Below are 21,423 nucleotides of genomic sequence, written 5' to 3'. Positions count from 1 at the left end.
TTTGCGTACCCGGACAGATCTGACCATTTGATTACTTCTTATCCCCAGAATGTTGTGCATGAGCTGAGGATCACCAACCAGGTCATCTACCTGAACCCACCTATTGAAGACTGCCGCTTCAAGCTCTACCAGGAGATGTTTGCCTGGAAGATGGTTATCCTTTCCCTCCCTAGGATCCAGAGTCAGAGATACCAGGTAGAGACACTTAAAGTAGTAGGACACATCTAAATGGCTGGGGTTTGATATTCATATATAGAGAAATAAACGGTGGAAATGAGTTTGGATATGTAGTAGGCCTGCTGACATCTTTTGCCTCAGACATGATGTGTATATATGAGGGACAACACATGACACAAGTCTCCTCTCCGTCACCAGGTGGGCGTCCACTACGAGTTGTCAGAGGAGGAGAAGTTCTACAGACATGCTTTGACCAGAATGCCTGATGGCCCTTCAGCCTTGGAGGAAGCCTACAATGCTGTTGAAGACATTGTAAATGAAGTGGAGCAGTACGTCAAGGTAAGAGCCTCATTGGTCTTAGAGCACAATTAAAATGTGCTATTATTAGTTGCCCTGCTGGTTGGACAACTCGATGATTGTCAAACATTTTCTTTTTGTGCTTGCATTTTCCCTTTTCTTTTTATATGTACATACAGTTTTACATTTTCCTCCTTCAGTCATTGACTTCTCTTTATTGGAACAGGTGTGGCTGCAGTACCAGTGCTTATGGGACATGCAAGCAGAGAACATCTATAACCGTCTGGGTGAAGATCTCACCAAGTGGCAGGCTCTGCTGGTCCAGATCCGGAAAGCAAGAGGAACATTCGACAACGCAGAAACACGGAAAGAGTTTGGACCTGTGGTCATTGACTATGGCAAGGTAATGATGATGTGGCTCTTGTGTTTGAAAGCCATGTGTTTGAAAGCCATTAATCACAAGACAATCTTTTAGAGTTCTTACAAAAATGACAGCCCCATATAAAATCTTATACTTGTGTATTAAAACCACTTTTAGCAAATAGGGAGGTCTTCTCACAACCTGTTTGTTGTAAAAATTAAAATGCAATATTATTTCGATAATATTGTTGTATTAAAATGTTTATTTTTCCCTGACAACAGGTTCAGTCCAAGGTTAACTTGAAGTATGACTCCTGGCACAAAGAAGTCCTCAGCAAGTTTGGACAGATGCTTGGCCAGAACATGCAGGACTTCCATGCACAGATCTCCAAGGTAATGCATCATATAATGGAAAAATTAAAAACATTATTCTCAAAGACAGCAATGAGAAGATTAGTCTGTGAACTAAAGAATCTTTTCTTCTCAACTTTTTGTGTTTTCTCACTAGTCCCGTCAAGATTTGGAGCAACACTCAGTGGACACAGCCAGCACCTCAGATGCTGTTAACTTCATTACGTATGTCCAGACTCTGAAGCGCAAGATCAAACAGTTTGAGAAAAATGTGGATGTAAGTAGTATAAAGCATTCAGTATCCTCTCCCTCATGCATTTTGTATAACTGCATGCTTTAAGGACAGTTTTGGGTTCTAATCCGATTTTCCCTCTTCCTCCCTATAGTTGTTCCGTAATGGGCAGCGTTTGCTGGAGAAGCAGAGATTCCAGTTCCCTCCCTCTTGGCTGTACATTGACAATATTGAAGGCGAATGGGGCGCCTTCAGTGACATCATGAAGCGCAAAGACACTGCCATTCAGCAGCAGGTGGCCAACCTCCAGATGAAGATTGTCCAAGAGGACAAAGCTGTGGAAAACCGCACAACTGACTTGCTCAGTGACTGGGAGAAGACCAAACCAGTTGCTGTAAGTCGCACATGGAAGTGATGCATAGCTTTTGCATAGAACTGTTCATTTTTAAAGTACCTTCATATCACTGATAGTAACCTGAGATAAATTAATAAAATGTCTCCATCCGTTCCATCAGGGTAACCTTCGTCCTGAGGAGGCTCTTCAGTCTCTGACCATCTATGAAGGCAACTTCGGCCGTCTGAAGGTTGAAAGAGAGAAGTGTGCCCGTGCCAAAGAGGCTCTGGAGCTCACTGACACTGGCCTGCTCAGCGGCAGTGAGGAGAGGGTGCAGGTAATGCCCGTACACACTCGCACGAAAGTTCAAGTCATTCATTATGCATGCGTTTCAGCTCCAACTGTTATACTCCCTCCAAGACAAGAGATCACCAAGTAAATGCCTATTGGGCCCCCTCTTCTGTGTTTGTGATGACTTACAGGTGGCACTAGAGGAGCTGCATGACCTGAAGGAGGTGTGGTCCGAGCTGTCCAAGGTTTGGGAGCAAATCGATCAGATGAAAGAGCAGCCGTGGGTGTCTGTACAGCCTCGCAAGGTAAGACGCAACAGCAGTCATTCGGATTACTATGTCTCTCTTGTATATTTTTAAGATGATCTTGTGTATGACTCTCCACATGCCTGTGTTCTGTGTTCGTAGCTTCGTCAAAGCCTGGATGGTCTTCTGAACCAGCTGAAGAACTTCCAAGCAAGACTGAGACAGTATGCCTCCTATGAGTATGTCCAGAGGCTCCTTAAAGGATACCTGAAGGTCAGGCACTAAGTTTTTAGCATTCATTTATGTATAAATATGTGCTAAAGGGAGAAAATAAATATTACGTTTTTAAATTCTCTTCTTACTCCTTTTTCTTAACAGGTTAACATGTTGGTGATTGAGCTGAAATCAGAGGCTCTCAAGGACCGCCACTGGAAGCAGCTGATGAAGCGTTTGCATGTGAACTGGGTCCCGTCAGAGCTGACCCTGGGACAGATCTGGGATGTGGATCTGCAGAAAAATGAGATGGTGGTGAAGGATGTTCTCCTGGTCGCCCAGGGAGAGATGGCTTTGGAGGAGTTCCTGAAACAGGTGAAGAGGGAGGGACCTCAAGAGATTATGTGGTGTCGCTGTAGTGGTGTCGCTGTAATGCTTATGGCAGTTTATATTCTTCATCTAAAACTTGTTTGTCACGCTTAATAATAATTCTATTTTTTGTCTTCTCAGATCCGTGAAGTGTGGAACTCGTATGAGCTCGACCTGGTGAACTATCAGAACAAGTGTCGTCTGATCAGAGGCTGGGACGACCTCTTCAACAAAGTCAAAGAACACATCAACAGCGTGTCTGCCATGAAGTTGTCTCCATACTACAAGGTAAACGGTTTAATATTCTTTTCTTTGCAACAATGTTTTAAGGTTACACAAATGTTTTGTTTTTCAGAGCTCTGTAATCACTATGCTCTTTTTTTCTGCCAGGTGTTTGAGGAAGACGCTCTGAGCTGGGAGGACAAGCTGAATCGCATCATGGCTCTGTTTGATGTTTGGATTGATGTCCAGAGGCGCTGGGTGTACCTGGAGGGCATCTTCACAGGCAGCGCTGACATCAAACATCTGCTGCCCGTAGAAACACAGAGATTCCAGAGGTAAATAAACCTTTTATTCAAAACAAACCGGTTTTATTTATTAATTCCAGCAGGCAGTCAACATTTAAAGGATTTTATGAACAGGCTTGAGGAAACAAATTGGAACCCCCTTCGCTTACTACTGTTCTACAACCTTAATGTTATCTGTCTTTATTTCACAGTATCAGCACCGAGTTTTTGGCCCTGATGAAGAAGGTGACAAAGTCTCCATTGGTGATGGATGTGCTGAACATACAGGGAGTACAGAGGTCGCTGGAGCGACTGGCTGACCTTCTGGGGAAAATTCAGAAAGCTCTTGGAGAATACCTGGAGAGAGAGAGATCCTCATTCCCGAGGTATGTAGATGACAAATATGCATTGAAACTGAGAACAATGCATATGCTCTTAGTTTGCAATATGCCGATTCGTGCATTCATCTATTCTCTTTGTCCACAGGTTCTACTTCGTTGGAGATGAGGACCTGCTTGAGATCATTGGTAACAGCAAGAATGTGGCCAAACTACAGAAGCACTTCAAAAAAATGTTTGCTGGTGTGTCCAGCATCCTGCTCAACGAGGACAACACTGTGGTGCTGGGAATCTCCTCCCGGGAGGGCGAAGAAATTTTGTACAAGACGCCAGTTTCCATCACAGATCACCCCAAGATCAACGAGTGGCTGACGCTGGTAGAGAAGGAGATGAGGGTGACGCTGGCCAAGCTGCTAGCTGAGTCTGTTACAGAGGTCACAACCTTCAACAAGGGCACGGCCGTCGACTTGAGCCAGTACATCAACTGGATTGATCGTTACCAGGTGGGCATTGAGAGCATTGATTAGACATGTAAATCTGGCAACTGGTGTGCAATAATTTACTTAACAGTGTCTTCTTTCCACAGGCCCAGCTCGTGGTCCTGTCCACCCAGATTGCCTGGTCTGAGAACATCGAATCTGCATTGACCAACATCGCTGGTGGTGGGGACATGTCACTGATGCAGGGAGTTCTGTCAAACGTGGAGGCCACCCTCAATGTGTTGGCCGACACTGTGCTGATGGAGCAGCCCCCACTCCGCAGGAGGAAACTGGAGCATCTGGTCAGTGAGATGAAAAGCTGTTTTCTTTTCAAAGAATGTCAGTATGATGGAAACTGTCTGAAGTCCTTCCTCTGCCCCCTGTTAGATCACTGAGCTCGTGCACCAGCGTGATGTGACCAGGACGCTGATCAAGAACAAGATCGACAACCCCAAGTCCTTTGAGTGGCTCAGCCAGATGCGCTTCTACTTTGACCCCAAGCAGACAGACGTCCTGCAACAGCTCTCCATTCAGATGGCCAATGCCAAGTTTAACTATGGCTTTGAGTACTTGGGTGTCCAGGACAAACTCGTCCAGACTCCTCTGACAGACCGCTGCTATCTGACGATGACACAGGCTCTGGAAGCCCGCCTTGGAGGATCACCATTTGGTATGAAAACCTGGCGTGGCATATTTTATTGCACACAAAAAATTGAGAAATAACTAAGCGAAAGTACAGTTTTACGCTGGAAAAACAATGAATTTCTGTCTGAACGTTTTGCTTTGTCATGAAGGTCCTGCCGGCACAGGAAAGACTGAGTCAGTGAAAGCCCTTGGTCACCAGCTCGGACGCTTTGTCCTGGTCTTCAACTGTGATGAGACATTCGACTTCCAGGTACATGACTCATTTCAGATTCTTTATTCATAGGCTAGTTTATTGTCAAGATGCCACAATACCAATGAAGATCACTATAATACTGTTACTGTTTTGTTTTTACAGGATTTAGCTCTCATGTTGATAATTTAACTTACTTATCCCTTTTTTATTGATCTTCTCTTTTCGCAGGCCATGGGTCGTATCTTCGTGGGTCTGTGTCAGGTGGGAGCCTGGGGCTGCTTCGACGAGTTCAACCGTCTGGAGGAGAGAATGCTGTCTGCTGTGTCCCAGCAAGTCCAATACATCCAGGTTGCTTTGAGAGAGCACAGCAATCCCAACAGAGACAGAAGTATGTATATGCAGTAGGAAAACATTTTTAAGCATAAAATCCAGATGAGATGGTCCACTGTCTCACCAACGGTTATAATTTTGCACAAGACCTACAGAGTAAATAAGATGTCATCTGTCCCCCTCTCAGGTGTGCCCGTCATGACAGAGCTTCTGAACAAGCAGGTGAAGGTGAGCCCAGACATGGCCATCTTCATCACCATGAACCCTGGCTACGCCGGCCGCTCCAATCTTCCTGACAATCTGAAGAAGCTGTTCCGTAGTTTGGCCATGACCAAGCCCGACCGGCAGCTCATTGCACAGGTCATGCTCTACTCTCAAGGTTTCCGTACTGCTGAGATCCTCGCTAAGAAGATTGTACCCTTTTTCAAGTACGTATTACATGAAGTCGGAGTAGCTTTTACAGGATATTTCAGATTTTTGCTTCTGTGAATTTATCCCTTGTGCTCTTTTTTATTTTTTATTTCAGGCTGTGTGATGAGCAGCTGTCATCTCAGAGTCACTACGATTTTGGCCTGCGAGCTCTCAAGAGTGTGCTAATCAGTGCTGGCAACGTCAAGCGTGAACGCATCCAAAGGATCAAAAGGGAGAAGCATGAACGAGGAGAGAATGTAGATGAAAATGAAATTGCTGAAAACCTTCCTGAACAGGAGGTATGTAATTATAATTGATTGCACTTGGAGATTAAGTTTCTTTGTTTTTATCATTGCATCTCCAGAAGTTTGAGCTTGAATGTTCATTTCATCCATTGTGTCCTGTTTGCTTTAGATTCTGATCCAGAGTGTGTGTGAGACCATGGTTCCCAAGCTGGTGGCAGAGGACATCCCTCTGCTCTTCAGCCTGCTGTCAGATGTCTTCCCTGGAGTCCAGTACCATAGAGGAGAAATGACCGCTCTGAGGGAGGAGCTGAAGAAGGTCTGCGCAGAGATGTACCTCACCTATGGAGACGGTGATGATGTTGGCACCTTGTGGGTGGAGAAGGTACGTAGCTCAACCCAATCTTTGTTGAATGTATATCTATCTAGAGCTTCTAAATGGTTACAGCCCCCACACAAGTTCCCCAATAATAGGATCAAGTTCCACAGTGTCCAGGTGACTTCTCTTAAACTTTGTTGCTCAACCTCTCCCAGGTGCTCCAGCTGTACCAGATCACACAAATCAACCACGGCCTCATGATGGTGGGACCCTCGGGTAGTGGAAAGACCATGGCGTGGAGAGTGCTGCTCAAAGCTTTGGAAAGGCTGGAGGGCATTGAGGGTGTGGCCCACATCATTGACCCCAAGGCCATCAGCAAGGATCACCTGTACGGAACCCTGGACCCCAACACTCGTGAATGGACCGATGGCTTGTTCACACACGTTCTCAGGAAGTAAGTCTGTGAGCCGTTTGTTATTGAGGGTGTAAATCTACTCAGCTAATGTTCATTTTTCAAAACAAAGCTTTTTAGAAAATGGCTGATACTGATTCTGTTTTTTCCTCAATTTCAGGATCATTGACAATGTTCGTGGTGAACTGCAGAAACGCCAGTGGATCATCTTTGATGGCGATGTTGATCCTGAGTGGGTTGAAAATCTCAACTCTGTGCTGGATGACAACAAGCTGCTCACCCTGCCCAACGGAGAGCGTCTCAGCTTACCACCAAATGTAAAAGCACAGCGCTTCAAGCACAGATGTCTCAGTTTAATCTGATCTGGTGGGAGCGTCTTTGTCTTTTTAACCCTGAGTTTCTATTTATCTCTCTCTCCACAGGTGCGCGTGATGTTTGAGGTGCAGGACTTGAAGTACGCCACCCTGGCCACCGTGTCTCGCTGTGGTATGGTCTGGTTCAGTGAGGATGTCCTCAGCACTGACATGATCTTTAACAACTTCCTGGCTCGCATTCGTAGCATCCCATTGGATGAGGGAGAGGATGAAGCTCAGCGCAAGAGGAAGGGCACAGAGGACGAGGAGGAGACTGCATCACCAATGCTCCAGGTAAGTCGAGGAAAATACACTCGGATGTATAAAAACAAAATAAGACCAAACATTTCATTACCGACATGCTGCTGTGTGTTTCAGATCCAGCGTGACGTTGCAGCCACCCTGCAGCCTTACTTCACCTCCACAGGCCTGGTGATCAAGGCTTTAGAGCATGCCTCCAAGATGGAGCACATCATGGACTTCACCCGCCTGCGCTGCTTAGGTTCCCTGTTCTCAATGATGCACCAGGCCTGTCGTAATGTGGCTCTCTACAACAATAACCACCCTGACTTCCCCATGCCCATTGATCAGCTGGAGAAATACATGCAGGTAACGTCCTGGGTTCACTTAAAGAAGCATAGATGTCTGATCTTTACCGTCTACTCTATCTACATTTTCTAACAAGTGAAATTTTGTGACATTTTCTCTCTACAGAGGTATCTCATCTACGCCGTGCTGTGGTCCTTCTCTGGTGATGGACGGCTGAAGATGAGGGCTGAGCTTGGAGAATACATCCGTCGCATCACCACTGTACCCCTTCCCTCTGCTCCCAATGTCCCCATCATCGACTACGAGGTATACACTCATGATAAACAACTATCGATCCCTCTCTAAGTAAATTTACTTGAAAATGCCTCTTTTTTTGTAACTGAAGGTTATGGAAGTACTGGAAGTTAAATGTATTTCCTTTGCACTCAGGTGTGCATCTCAGGTGAATGGCAGTCCTGGCAGGGCAAAGTGCCACAGATTGAAGTAGAGACCCACAAGGTGGCGTCGCCCGACGTCGTCGTTCCCACCCTGGACACTGTCCGCCACGAGGCTTTGCTTTACACATGGCTGGCAGAGCACAAACCACTGGTGCTGTGTGGACCTCCAGGTTCTGGAAAGACCATGACTCTGTTCAGCGCCCTCAGGGCCTTGCCTGATATGGAGGTGAGAGACGGGACTGCACTAACTTGTTTATCTCGTTAGCATATGCTGAATACAAATAAAAACAAATAAACTTTTGTAATTGTCAACATTTGTAATTACCAAATTTCCTCCTGTTGCGTTCCAGGTTGTGGGTCTGAACTTCTCCAGCGCCACCACCCCAGAGCTGCTGCTGAAGACCTTCGACCACTACTGTGAATACCGCCGTACCCCCAATGGCGTGGTCCTCGCCCCCGTGCAGCTGGGCAAGTGGCTGGTGTTGTTCTGTGATGAGATCAATCTGCCAGACATGGACAAATACGGCACACAGAGGGTCATCTCTTTCATCAGACAGGTATGATGCATTGTTTGCAGGTGGCCACAACCTACCCTGATCCAAATAACTTTCCCATGTAGGTTGGTTGGTTTACTTTATTAATCCCTCTGAAGGGAAATTGATTGTCACTCTGTACGTACAACATCCAACACACAATACTACAACATGACAAGCATTGACAACTCAGGCAGTACAATAAGTGCAATGCAATGCAGGTGACTAGTCGCCGAGCAGGGCTGGCGCCATACGTAAGATGTATTGTTATGTTTTTTCCCTTGCAAGGTTATTATAGTTTTAAAAATGTCAAAAGTTTTTATTTTTATTTTGTTTTACTCTTAGTTTTAGTCAACTATAATAACCCTGTTCCCTTGTTTTGTGTCTTTATAGATGGTGGAACATGGAGGTTTCTATCGCACCTCAGACCAGACTTGGGTCAAATTGGAGAGGATCCAGTTTGTTGGTGCCTGTAATCCTCCTACTGACCCTGGCAGAAAGCCTCTTACACACAGGTACAATAAACAGGCTTAATTTCTGAGTAGAAAATACAGTGGTAAGATTTATATCAGGATATTGATATTATTTTTTATATTTTTAAATACACTGTTTGTAAGAAATCTAATGTTGCCATGATGTTTGTAGGTTCCTGCGTCATGTTCCTGTGGTCTACGTGGACTACCCTGGCCCAGCCTCCCTCACACAGATCTATGGTACCTTTAACCGTGCCATGCTGCGCCTTATCCCGTCTCTCCGTACCTATGCTGAGCCTCTTACTGCTGCTATGGTCGAGTTCTACACCATGTCTCAGGTAAAGGAGATGGCAGTGTATTTTTCAGTGCTATATAATAGTCTGATCACATAACCCTTCAGTGACCTAATTGATACAATATGACATATCATATCATTCCCCCTCAGGAGCGTTTCACCCAGGACACCCAACCCCATTACATCTACTCTCCCAGAGAGATGACCCGCTGGGTGAGGGGCATCTTTGAGGCCCTTCGGCCACTTGAGACTCTGCCTGTTGAGGGGCTCATCCGCATCTGGGCCCATGAGGCTCTCCGCCTCTTCCAGGACAGGTGAGTGTTGCTTACAGAGAGGCTGAGCTTTATCACTCTGTCATAGAGGCTGTGAATGTAGTTACACTTTTTTTGACCAATGATATTGCAGAGCTATCAAATGTAGTGACTCAATGGATGAACTTGCACTTTTCCAGGCTGGTTGGTGATGAAGAGAGAAGGTGGACTGATGAAAACATCGACATGGTTGCTCTCAAACATTTCCCCAACATCGATAAGGAGAAGGCTCTCAACAGACCAATCCTCTACAGCAACTGGCTCTCCAAGGTGAATTAGAGATTTGTTGTCTCTACTATGAATTTTGCTTTGGTGATGTTCTCCTCTGGTCATTGGCATTTTACTTTCATTTTTCATCGAGTTTCTTGTGTGTGCATGTGAATGCAGGACTACATCCCAGTGGAACAGGAGGAGCTGAGGGACTATGTGAAGGCCCGTCTGAAGGTCTTCTACGAAGAAGAGTTGGATGTCCCGCTGGTGCTCTTTAATGAGGTGCTTGACCATGTCCTGAGGATTGACCGGTGAGTAAAAGCCTCTTGAGTGTTTATGCCACACTGTTGCACATTGACTTCTAAGAACTGGCATACCGTATTTGTTTTTCGAGCAAGTTTGTAAAAGTTTATATCCTTGTGTAGTATCTTCCGTCAGCCTCAGGGCCATCTCCTGTTGATCGGTGTGAGTGGAGCAGGAAAGACCACTCTGTCTCGCTTTGTAGCCTGGATGAACGGACTTAGTGTCTACCAGATCAAGGTTGGTAAAACATTAAAAAGAATTTGATGGCATACGTGTTCATTCGCATGTATGTATTCATTGACTTTTTGTGTGTGTTTTTCAGGTACACAGGAAATATACTGGAGAGGACTTTGACGAGGACCTGCGTACAGTGCTGCGCCGCTCAGGCTGCAAGAACGAGAAGATTGCCTTCATCATGGACGAGTCCAACGTGCTGGATTCTGGTTTCCTTGAGAGAATGAACACACTGCTGGCCAATGGAGAGGTAACTTGCCAACATCAGAGTCTGTTGCATCGTGCCAGTTCTCTGTTCTCATTGTGAAGATTCCTGAAATAAATCCATCTGGCTACCATACACCTACTTTTCAGGTTCTCAGTATGTCACTGTTACCTATTGTTTGTAGGTTCCTGGCCTGTTCGAGGGAGATGAGTATGCCACCCTGATGACTCAGTGTAAGGAGGGAGCCCAGAAAGAGGGCCTGATGCTCGACACACATGAAGAGTTGTACAAGTGGTTCACCAGCCAAGTCATCAGAAACCTCCATGTGGTTTTCACCATGAATCCCTCATCAGAGGGCCTGAAGGACAGAGCAGCAACATCACCTGCTCTCTTCAACAGGTACATGGATGCTGCATATTATATAATAGCAAGAGTGAATTTAACTATTAAGGGAAAGGCAAAACAAAAACTCTTCTACTCTGTGCCAGGTGTGTGCTGAATTGGTTTGGAGACTGGTCCACAGAGGCCCTTTATCAGGTGGGCAAGGAGTTCACCAGCAAGATGGATCTGGAGAAACCAAACTACAAAGTGCCAGACTACATGCCCATCGTCTACGACAAACTGCCCCAGCCACCATCTCATCGCGAGGCTATTGTCAATGGCTGCGTGTTTGTCCACCAAACGCTTCACCAGGTAATGATGCATATTTTGCATTGACATTGTTCAATAAAGTGTACAATTCAATTTCCTAATGATACTTTATTTTAACCTTATCAATTCTTCTCAGGCCAACAACCGTCTGGCCAAGCGAGGTGGTCATACCATGGCTATCACTCCTCGCCACTACCTGGACTTCATCAACCAGTATGCCAACCTGTTCAATGAAAAACGCAGTGAGTTGGAGGAGCAGCAGATGCATCTCAACGTTGGTCTCCGCAAGATTAAGGAGACTGTAGATCAGGTAAATAAAAATTGTATTTCACTTAATATGTTTGCGTACATCTAGCACCAATTTATTCCATCCTTTTGTCAATGCTTGCTCTCAATCCAATTCCCTGATTGTACTTATGCCTTGTCGTCAAGGTGGAGGAGCTTCGTCGTGACCTGAGAATCAAGAGTCAGGAGTTGGAGACAAAGAATGCTGCTGCCAACGACAAGCTGAAGAAGATGGTCAAAGACCAGCAGGAGGCTGAGAAGAAAAAGGTAGACATTTTATCTCCTTTGAAAAGAATCAAAAGATGTCATCATGTTTTACGTGTATAGACAAAATCCCTTTATCCCTGTGTTGCAAGGACTTAGATTTATTAATGCATTTATTATCACTGTTGTGATTCCAGGTGATGAGCCAGGAGATCCAGGAATCTGTGTACAAGCAGCAGGAGAAGATCAAGGACAAACAGCTGAGTGTCAAAGAGGACCTGGACCAGGTGGAGCCTGCTGTTATTGAGGCTCAGAATGGTACAGTGACTTGTTTACTCACTTCTGTTTCAATAGTGTGTTTCACTGATATGTTGTCATGTAAAGATATTTTTTTATACACTTTGCGCACTAGAATAAATGTATTAATACAGCACAGCATAGCTGGAAGAGTATTTTTCTGGCTTTTAGTCCACTAGTTATTTAATCGTTTTATCTTCCTCTCTTCAATAGTTTTTGGCTTTTCCCTTTTTAAAAAAAAAATTAAGATGTTGTCACACACTCACTTCCGGTCTGATCTCCGCCTACATCCTCCCATCACTACCTCTTCCTTTTCATAACCCACCATCCTTGTTCGCCTGATAATAGCTGTTAAGTCCATTAAGAAGCAGCACCTGGTGGAGGTGCGTTCCATGGCCAATCCACCCGCAGCTGTGAAGCTTGCCCTGGAGTCCATCTGCTTGCTCCTGGGAGAGAGCACGACTGACTGGAAGCAGATCCGATCCATCATCATGAGGGAGAACTTCATCCCCACCATTGTTAACTTCTCTGCTGAGGAGATCAGGTGAAATAAGAGAGAATGCATTGTGCAATTGTTCACTAAAAAGCCCCCTCTCCCTCTTTTGTCTCCATCTTTCGAATTCCTCCCCCTCTTCTTCCCCCTAAATGCGCCCCTTCTCCCCTTCCTTACTACTTTCTTTCTTTCAAAAACATTCCTCCTTCCACTTAACTAGCGGTGAGTTCTATTAAGCGGCAGCACCTAGTAGAAGTGCGGGCTATGACCAATCCCCCAGCTGCAGTCAAACTGGCCCTGGAGTCTATCTGCCTTATGCTGGGCGAGGAGACCAATGACTGGAAAAAAATCAGACAAGTTATTATCAGGGACAATTTCATCAGCAGCATAGTCAACTTTTCCTCTGAGGAAATGAGGTACCAGTGTCGAAATATGTGTTAAGTCTTGTAATGAAAGATGAAATGATACCCAATCAGTATATTAATCAGACCACACCTGTGATTATCACTTGATTTTAGGCGTCTTGAACAGTCTCGTTGGTCAATGTTTCTTGAATCAGAAAAAGAACCGATGACAACTTGTGGTTGACTTAAATCCACCGTCAGTGTCATGATTTTGCATTTCTCACAGTAAAAATGGTAGAAATTACACCCCATCCCCCAATGCTTTTAAAGTCACGTTTAATTTTTGGTGATTTATGATAATTTCTCCACAGTTCACATAAAGTTGTTGGACTGTAAAAAGTCCTGCTGGATTCTTACAACTTGGATTCTTTCTCCTTTATCCAGTGACTCCATCCGTGAGAAGATGAAGAAGAACTATATGTCTAACCCAAGCTACAACTATGACCAAGTCAACAGGGCCTCTCTGGCCTGTGGGCCTATGGTGAAATGGGCAATTGCTCAGGTACGAAACCTCAAACAATTAAAAAATGGAGATGACAACTGGGTAAAAAGAATACTTCTTCTAATGTAATTTAATTACGTTCGTCCCCAAATCTAGCTCAATTATGCTGACATGCTGAAACGTGTGGAGCCTCTGCGTAATGAGCTGCAGAAGCTTGAGGATGATGCCACGGACAACAAGACCAAGGCAGAAGAGGTGGAGCAGATGATCCGAGACCTGGAGGCTAGCATCGCTCGCTACAAGGAAGAGTACGCCGTCCTCATCTCAGAGGCCCAGGCCATCAAGGCCGACCTGGCTGCAGTTGAAGCTAAGGTAATTAGTCGTCAAAGAAATGCTTTGCCCCGTTGTTATGGGTCTGTTTCATTCCACTTTAAAGTAAAGAGTCTTGCAGCATTTTAATGAACTCTTGATCTCTACTCTCAGGTGAACCGCAGCACAGCCCTTCTGAAGAGTCTGTCCGCTGAAAGGGAACGCTGGGAGAAGACCAGCGAGACTTTCAAGAACCAGATGTCCACCATCGCTGGAGACTGTCTGCTCTCTGCAGCATTCATTACCTATGCTGGCTACTTTGAACAGCAAATGAGACAGAACCTGTTCACTACTTGGTCTCACCACCTGCAGCAGGCCAACATTCAGGTATGTGAAGCTCTGATATGCATGGCCACTTTTGATCACCACATCTATACTGATACTATGAGATATAAAAGATCACTGAAGTATACATATTTGTTGATTGCTCAGGGCATTCATAAGATGTTTTAATCATAAAGAGGACACGCCATAGTTTAGTCTAATGTGACCAACCACATTTGTCGAACGTACAGTTTGCATCCCCTGTCATCTGATGTCAGGTCCCTAACTCCCTGAATTTCTCTCCCAGTTCCGTACAGACATTGCGAGAACTGAGTACTTGTCCAACGCTGATGAGAGGCTTCGCTGGCAAGCCAACTCCCTCCCAGCTGATGACCTCTGTACTGAGAATGCCATCATGCTCAACAGGTTCAACAGGTCAGTATCTTTCATCAGTATCAGTATCTTTCAGGCAATGTTTTTGTTTTTTTTTACAAGTGTTGCGATAATACTGAGCACAAATTGATTTATTATATATCATTGTGCTTTCTAGGTACCCGCTCATCATTGATCCATCAGGCCAAGCCACAGAGTTCATAATGAATGAGTACAAAGAGCGCAAGATCACCAGGACCAGTTTCCTGGATGATGCCTTCAGAAAGAACCTGGAGAGTGCTCTGCGTTTCGGAAACCCGCTGCTGGTCCAGGTAAGAACATGTACTTAGTCAGGGCCAACTATGTGATCATTCTCCACTGCCCTTGAATTTGTCATGGATTCAGGGATGCAAACAGCGCGCCGAAAAGCGAAACCCGCTTTTTTCATGACCAGTTAGGTGACTTGTGTGAATCGTTCAGATCCGAAGAGTTTTGGTTTTTGGGAGGGGGGAGGGGGGGGGGGGGGTCTCAGCGTCTCAGCTGGGGTCAGTAAAATGTTTTTCTAACAGGCAGACCGTGACAATCACGTGAAACTGAGGCGAACTCATTCATGGTTGTCTCTGATTATACTGATAGCAGCCTACCTCCAATGTAGACGCGACATGCGCGCTCGTTACCCAAAGCGTAGCCGCGTGCATTCGATGCGACGGTGACGTCGTTTTTTCCCCCCGTGCACGTGGAGCTGTGCGCCGTGGATGTGCATGGTTCCCTACGTTGCTGTGTCAGGCAGGTGTTTCCCACGGAGCTCTGCCCCGTTTCAGAGGAGAAGGAAGCTCTACGTGGAAAGACCTCGCCTCCGCGATGTAGAATGTGTTCAATTCAAAAAGTGAAACTAACACAAATATATGTCCATAACACACTGAATGAAACATCCCATGTCTTTATTTATTCTGTTTATTTTAATTAATTATTATGACTAACATTCAGTGAAGACCTAAAATTCAGTATCCAAAATTGAAATATTGCAAAGGATTTTTTTTTTTTTAAGCATTTTTAATATAGAAATGTTGGCCTTCTGAAAACTATATCCATCTATATGCACTCAATACTTGGTTGGGGTTGAACTACTGGAAATGGACTTTTCCATGAAATTGTAATGTAATTATTTGTTAATGGTGAGCCCCCCCCCCCCATGCCAGACAATTCCTCTCTTTTTTGGTCCTGACCCGTTTGCATCCCTGTGGATTAATTCACCTTTCTTTGCCCTGAAGGATGTAGAAAGTTACGACCCCATCCTGAACCCGGTGCTGAACAGAGAGGTCCGCAGGACTGGTGGACGTGTCCTCATTACCCTTGGAGACCAGGACATCGATCTGTCACCTTCATTTGTCATCTTCCTCTCAACACGAGATCCAACTGTGAGTAGATGATCATTCAGGTTTCATCTGTAAGCTATTATTTTATCTACTAACACAGTCAAGTCTAGTGTTGGACTGAAGTAGAGCATTTCCTTCTATAATTTCTTATGCAAAGTTAAGTTTATATATGCTGTCTCTTGTTTACACAGGTCGAGTTCCCACCAGACTTGTGTTCTCGTGTGACGTTTGTCAACTTCACGGTGACGCGCAGCAGCCTGCAGAGCCAGTGTCTCAACGAGGTCCTAAAGGCTGAGAGGCCTGACGTGGATGAGAAACGCTCTGACCTCCTCAAACTGCAAGGTGAGACACAAAGTGGCAGATGTACTAACACACTGACAGGACACAGCTGGGCACGATGGTGATAACGGTGACGTTGACGAACACTGACAGGGATACGAGACGAGCTAAAAGAGTTCAGTGAGAAATGAGAAATCCCATCAATCACACTCCTCCTCTCTCTCGTAGGCGAGTTCCAGCTGCGTCTGCGTCAGCTGGAAAAATCCCTGCTGCAGGCCCTCAATGAGGTCAAGGGTCGTATCCTTGATGACGACACCATCATCACCACACTGGAGAACTTGAAGAAGGAGGCGGCCGAGGTGACCAGAAAGGTGGAAGAGACGGATATCGTCATGGCTGAGGTGGAGGCCGTGTCACAGCAGTACCTGTCTCTGTCCTCTGCATGCAGCAGCATCTACTTCACCATGGAGGCTCTCAACCAGGTCTGGATACATCTGACTTGTTCAGTAACTCAATCCTAAACTTATTTCAATACCAAGCTAACTTTTTTTTGCACCTTGTTCCAGATGCACTTCCTGTACCAGTACTCTCTCCACTTTTTCCTGGACACCTACCACACTGTGCTGTATGAGAACGCCAACCTGAAGAACGCAACTGATCATTCACAAAGACTTGCTGTCATCACCAAGGACCTCTTCCAGGTTTGAACCACACGTTTTCAAAACAAGAGGCAAAATTTCTTTGGTGTTAACGACTTGAACGGGTATATATAACGTGTCATTTTCTCGACTGTAGGTGGCATTCAACAGGATAGCGAAGGGTATGCTTCACAATGACCACATCACCTTCGCCATGCTGCTGGCTAAGATCAGTCTGAAGGGCATGACCAGGTAAGATGCCAATGTGAAACCAAATCTATCAGCGAAAAGTAGTTCCAACATGAATCTGAAGCATCTAAATCCATCTCTTCCAGCGAGCCCTCGTATGATTCAGAGTTCCAGCACTTCCTCCGTGGCAAAGAGATCGTCCTGAAGGGCATGTCACTGCCCAAAGTGAAGGGTCTGACCACTGAACAGAGCGAGGCCATGGTCCGTCTCAACCGACTGCCAGCGTTCAAAGACCTGGTGTCCAAAGTTGAGGCTGATGAGGTGAGTACTGCTGGTCTTGAACCGCGGCACACTGAGGATCTGAGAGTACATTTAATAATATACCACAGCACTGTGTTTGAATATGAACTGAATAAGTGATCTCTATCTCTTGTTTTTGTTGCTTCAGCAATTCTTCATGTGGATTGAAAGCAACACTCCAGAGCTGGCTGTTCCTTACCTGTGGTCAGAGGAGAAGCAGTCCAGTGAGTATCATATTTTGTACTTTATTTTTTATAGAAAGAGAATAAACAACATACAGAAAAACATAGAACAAACAGTTCATCGCCTACACGTTCATACAAATGTTATACTTATGGAGATACAAGTCAGTTCATAGAGTAATGGCTCAGTGAACATCTCTTGTGGTCACAAACGCAATCCATTTTCCCCGTATTACAAACACTTATCCATCCGTAGACTTAATGAAAAGGTTGTCCTTTCCAGATTTTGAATATTAGTCACGACATCTATCCAGTCTGTCTCTGTTGGAGGTGTGGCCTGCAACCATTTTCGGGTTACAGCTTTCTTGTTGGCCACTAAAAATATTTTATAAAAGATATTTGTCTCGCACCAGTAAATGGGTCATTTTTGGGGTCATCATCCAAAAATATTTAGTTTACCTGTATAATCTGGAATTAAATACTTTTATGTGTGTATTTCCACCTCAGCTCAAATTGGCCAGGCAGTGCATCAGCTGCTGCTGATTCAAGCCTTCCGTCCCGACCGTATGCTGGCCATGTCGCACATTTTCGTCTCGATGGTGCTGGGAGAGAGCTTCATGAACATCGTTGAGCAGCCTCTTGACCTGGCTAACATTGTGGACAATGAGGTAGTGTCTAATATTTCTTGGATTATTTTCACTCCAGAGGCCTTTTTGTCATGTGAAGTCACCGCGGTGCTGAATCCTCCTCTTTGTGTCTGTAGGTGAAGCCCAGCACCCCAGTGTTGATGTGCTCTGTACCAGGTTACGATGCCAGCGGTCTGGTCAGAGATCTGGCTGCTGAGGAGAACAAACAGATCACTTCCATCTCTATTGGTAAGGAAATGATCCTCTCATAACTGCTGACAAAAGTCAAAGGCTTTAGTGAAGATGATGTAACTCTGTGTGTTCTTCCATTGTCCACAGGTTCAGCTGAGGGCTTCAACAAAGCCGACCGAGATATTAACACTGCTGTCAAGTCTGGCAGGTGAGTAATGTTGTTTATGAGTATTTGTGAGAATGAAGACTTTGTTTTGTTGTGCTTCATCCTGATTGTCTTCATCCTGCAGGTGGGTGATGTTGGAGAACGTCCACCTGGCTCCTGGGTGGCTGATGCAGCTGGAGAAGAAGCTCCACTCCATGCAGCCTCATGCCAGCTTCAGGCTTTTCCTGACAATGGAGATCAACCCCAAAGTAAATGTCACTCATACAGTTTTTACCAACAGTTCATTGGCAAATAATCCTCACTTCTCATTCCCAGAGTTCTTGTCCTTTTACCCTCTTCAAAGTCTCACCACTGTATTTTCCTTCCAGGTGCCAGTGAATCTGCTTCGTGCTGGTCGAATCTTCGTGTTTGAACCACCTCCTGGTGTCAAGGCCAACATGCTCAGGACCTTCAGCAGCATTCCTGTGGCTCGCATGTGCAAGGTGACTGGAGATTTACTTCACCAAATTAATCATTGTGCCTTTTCACATTTACTATCTGAATAACTTAATTTCTGTGTTTCTACAGGCTCCCAATGAGCGTGCTCGCCTCTACTTCCTGCTTGCTTGGTTCCATGCAGTTATTCAGGAGCGTCTGCGCTATGCACCACTGGGATGGTCCAAGAAATACGAGTTTGGAGAGTCTGACCTCCGCTCTGCCTGTGACACCGTTGACACCTGGCTGGATGACACTGCAAAGGTTTCCAGAATATTGCAGAAATAATGCACTTATATCATACAGCTGAGCTCTAAATATCTGATTTACTGAATCTATCGGGTGAAATGCTCTAGTAATAGTTTTGACGTAGTGTGTTAAACTTGTCGTGCTATGTCTCTACACGTGCAGGGACGTCAAAACATTGCACCTGACAAGATCCCGTGGGCAGCTTTGAAGACCCTGATGGCTCAGTCCATCTACGGCGGCCGCATCGACAATGAGTTCGATCAGCGCCTGCTCATCACCTTCCTGGATCGCATTTTCACCAAAGGAAGTTTCGACAGCGAGTTCAAACTGGCTCTCAAGGTTGACGGACACAAGGACATCAAGATGCCAGATGGCATTCGGTCAGTTAATTGCTTCTCTTTTAACATTGTCACAATCACCGTCACCCCGATGTCGTTGAATGTTGAAGGACTCATGATGCCTGCAACCGGTAATGTTTTCATTCTGCTCTGTTACAGACGTGAGGAGTTCATGCACTGGGTCGAGATGCTTCCAGACACTCAAACTCCCTCTTGGCTCGGGTTGCCTAGCAATGCCGAGAAGGTCCTGCTCACTACTCAGGGTATGCAGCAACTGGCCGTCCTCATCGTCTGTAGTCTGGTGTTTTGTCACAGTAACTGGAACACAGCACATCCTGTTTCTTCTTCCTGTTCAGGATGTCATTTATCCACAGGACCAATCATTAACCATGTCTTCCTCTTTTCTAGTGTCTTACCTTTTATTTTGACAGGCTGTACCAGTGCAGTGGAGTGGTCAAGAGCATCTGTGTGTGGTGGCATAAAATATGTTGAGGATACTCCTGCTAATCTTATCTTCTCATCAGTTCACATCAGCAGTTTTCTGTGGTTTCAGAAGTAGCCCCTAGTTTGTCTTGTGCATCATCCTACGGTTTAGCTGCGTATTTCATAGCCATCGTACTACAAAAGGTGGATGGGTGTGTGTCACCTCACCCTCCAGCAGCTGTATTTCACAGCCATCATGTCGCTTTGCTGAGATTTTATCCCCACACCGCCCTCAGATCAGGATATAAACATCCACACAGTTCCCCCTCCTGTTTGCACCCCATGATACCCCTTCCCGTTTTTTAGATTCCTCTCCACACCTTAAAATTCCCACAATCCCAGTGCCTGAAGCATCTACCCTTTGGACCACACTCCATCTCCCCTTCATCCTTACTCCCATCCCTTAGTTTCTCCCAAACCTTAAACCCTCTATTTGTTACCTTTATTCCTCTTACAGGTCCAGTCAGTCGAGAATGCAGTTAATTTATCCATTTTTCAAACTCTTGAATGGCTACGTTTGATGTAAATGTTGCCTTAAGCCTTGTGTGTCTTTTTTTCCTACCCACCGTACTCTTGATTTGTTTGTCTGTCTGCCACAAATTCCTTTTATGTTTGTTCTGTTATCAAAACATCCTTGGGGTAAGATATTTCTTTGTTCCACTATTAATTTCTTCTCCTCCCCACCTGCCACCATGGCCTTGTTTTCCCACCTCTCCTCCACCTCCCTCCCTCCCTGCTCACTCGCTTCCTCTGCCGGGCTGCATAGGCACTGACATGATGGGTAAGATGCTGAAAATGCAGATGTTGGAGGATGAGGATGACCTTGCCTATGAGACGGAGAAGAAGGAGCGCACTTCTTCCACATCTGACACCCAGCCGGCCTGGATGAGGACGCTCCACACCACCGCCTGCAACTGGCTGCAGCTCATGCCTCAAACAGTCAATCCACTCAAACGCACAGTGGAGAACATCAAGGTAATGGCAGAGATAAGAGTGAAAGGTGGTTGGTAAGCAGACTTCATGAGACAAACCAAAAATTTGTTGTTTTGTTTTACAAGAAGCTGCATAACAGCCTTTCTGTTATGGGTAAGGTTGTTGTGTTTGACCCAACAGAAAACAGGAGGTAAAATGAAAAGTAAAGAGGTTTGAATTCCAGTGGATGAATGTGTACTTGCTCTTCTGTATTTGATTTAATGTCTTCTTCATCCCAACACACAACCACCAGGACCCACTGTTCAGGTTCTTTGAGCGTGAGGTGAAGATGGGCGGCAAGATGCTGCAGGAGGTCCGTCAGGACCTGACTGATGTGGTGCACGTGTGTGAGGGCAAGAAGAAGCAGACCAACAACCTGCGCACACTCATCAGCGACCTTGTGAAAGGTAAACTTTTTCCTTCTTTTTTTTTTTGCATAGGTTTAGTTTTATTACTTGAGTACAAAAAAGTAGTTCACATTTGCTATTTCAACCAGCAAGATGCTGTTGAATTGATTATACTTAAAGTATG

At 45.3% G+C, this 21,423-nt stretch overlaps 1 protein-coding gene across 2 annotated transcripts in view; it reads left to right on the top strand.

Annotated features, from left to right (window-relative positions):
* Positions 1-21,423, top strand: part of dync1h1 (dynein, cytoplasmic 1, heavy chain 1) — a 28,343-nt gene that overhangs the window by 5,511 nt on the left and 1,409 nt on the right. Inside the window, exons 12-74 of one of the 2 annotated variants that reach the window (XM_085768384.1) lie at positions 49-195; positions 376-516; positions 701-877; positions 1,117-1,227; positions 1,343-1,462; positions 1,572-1,811; positions 1,933-2,088; positions 2,234-2,347; positions 2,450-2,560; positions 2,666-2,875; positions 3,011-3,157; positions 3,260-3,426; positions 3,588-3,761; positions 3,862-4,216; positions 4,300-4,494; positions 4,580-4,862; positions 4,987-5,087; positions 5,259-5,418; positions 5,548-5,788; positions 5,887-6,070; positions 6,186-6,398; positions 6,548-6,786; positions 6,905-7,061; positions 7,167-7,391; positions 7,476-7,706; positions 7,812-7,952; positions 8,076-8,309; positions 8,434-8,640; positions 9,010-9,131; positions 9,262-9,427; positions 9,535-9,698; positions 9,836-9,965; positions 10,083-10,216; positions 10,331-10,445; positions 10,531-10,692; positions 10,832-11,046; positions 11,136-11,340; positions 11,435-11,608; positions 11,731-11,850; positions 11,985-12,105; positions 12,798-12,993; positions 13,366-13,483; positions 13,580-13,795; positions 13,907-14,119; positions 14,364-14,491; positions 14,607-14,760; positions 15,700-15,846; positions 15,996-16,146; positions 16,312-16,565; positions 16,650-16,784; positions 16,879-16,973; positions 17,057-17,231; positions 17,359-17,434; positions 17,900-18,060; positions 18,156-18,267; positions 18,358-18,418; positions 18,501-18,624; positions 18,745-18,858; positions 18,944-19,114; positions 19,262-19,479; positions 19,597-19,700; positions 20,687-20,895; positions 21,146-21,299. In XM_085768384.1, coding sequence (XP_085624510.1) covers positions 49-195; positions 376-516; positions 701-877; positions 1,117-1,227; positions 1,343-1,462; positions 1,572-1,811; positions 1,933-2,088; positions 2,234-2,347; positions 2,450-2,560; positions 2,666-2,875; positions 3,011-3,157; positions 3,260-3,426; positions 3,588-3,761; positions 3,862-4,216; positions 4,300-4,494; positions 4,580-4,862; positions 4,987-5,087; positions 5,259-5,418; positions 5,548-5,788; positions 5,887-6,070; positions 6,186-6,398; positions 6,548-6,786; positions 6,905-7,061; positions 7,167-7,391; positions 7,476-7,706; positions 7,812-7,952; positions 8,076-8,309; positions 8,434-8,640; positions 9,010-9,131; positions 9,262-9,427; positions 9,535-9,698; positions 9,836-9,965; positions 10,083-10,216; positions 10,331-10,445; positions 10,531-10,692; positions 10,832-11,046; positions 11,136-11,340; positions 11,435-11,608; positions 11,731-11,850; positions 11,985-12,105; positions 12,798-12,993; positions 13,366-13,483; positions 13,580-13,795; positions 13,907-14,119; positions 14,364-14,491; positions 14,607-14,760; positions 15,700-15,846; positions 15,996-16,146; positions 16,312-16,565; positions 16,650-16,784; positions 16,879-16,973; positions 17,057-17,231; positions 17,359-17,434; positions 17,900-18,060; positions 18,156-18,267; positions 18,358-18,418; positions 18,501-18,624; positions 18,745-18,858; positions 18,944-19,114; positions 19,262-19,479; positions 19,597-19,700; positions 20,687-20,895; positions 21,146-21,299 — 10,495 coding nt within the window. Of the gene's footprint in view, positions 1-48; positions 196-375; positions 517-700; positions 878-1,116; positions 1,228-1,342; positions 1,463-1,571; positions 1,812-1,932; positions 2,089-2,233; positions 2,348-2,449; positions 2,561-2,665; positions 2,876-3,010; positions 3,158-3,259; positions 3,427-3,587; positions 3,762-3,861; positions 4,217-4,299; positions 4,495-4,579; positions 4,863-4,986; positions 5,088-5,258; positions 5,419-5,547; positions 5,789-5,886; positions 6,071-6,185; positions 6,399-6,547; positions 6,787-6,904; positions 7,062-7,166; positions 7,392-7,475; positions 7,707-7,811; positions 7,953-8,075; positions 8,310-8,433; positions 8,641-9,009; positions 9,132-9,261; positions 9,428-9,534; positions 9,699-9,835; positions 9,966-10,082; positions 10,217-10,330; positions 10,446-10,530; positions 10,693-10,831; positions 11,047-11,135; positions 11,341-11,434; positions 11,609-11,730; positions 11,851-11,984; positions 12,106-12,432; positions 12,629-12,797; positions 12,994-13,365; positions 13,484-13,579; positions 13,796-13,906; positions 14,120-14,363; positions 14,492-14,606; positions 14,761-15,699; positions 15,847-15,995; positions 16,147-16,311; positions 16,566-16,649; positions 16,785-16,878; positions 16,974-17,056; positions 17,232-17,358; positions 17,435-17,899; positions 18,061-18,155; positions 18,268-18,357; positions 18,419-18,500; positions 18,625-18,744; positions 18,859-18,943; positions 19,115-19,261; positions 19,480-19,596; positions 19,701-20,686; positions 20,896-21,145; positions 21,300-21,423 lie in introns of both variants that reach the window. The other variant, XM_085768383.1, reaches the window with a different exon arrangement.

Source organism: Trachurus japonicus, chromosome 22 (genome assembly GCF_045865225.1).
Source record: "Trachurus japonicus isolate A0001 chromosome 22, Traja_1.0".
In the NCBI taxonomy this organism is placed as follows: domain Eukaryota; kingdom Metazoa; phylum Chordata; class Actinopteri; order Carangiformes; family Carangidae; genus Trachurus; species Trachurus japonicus.
This window is presented reverse-complemented; position numbering and strand designations above follow the sequence as displayed.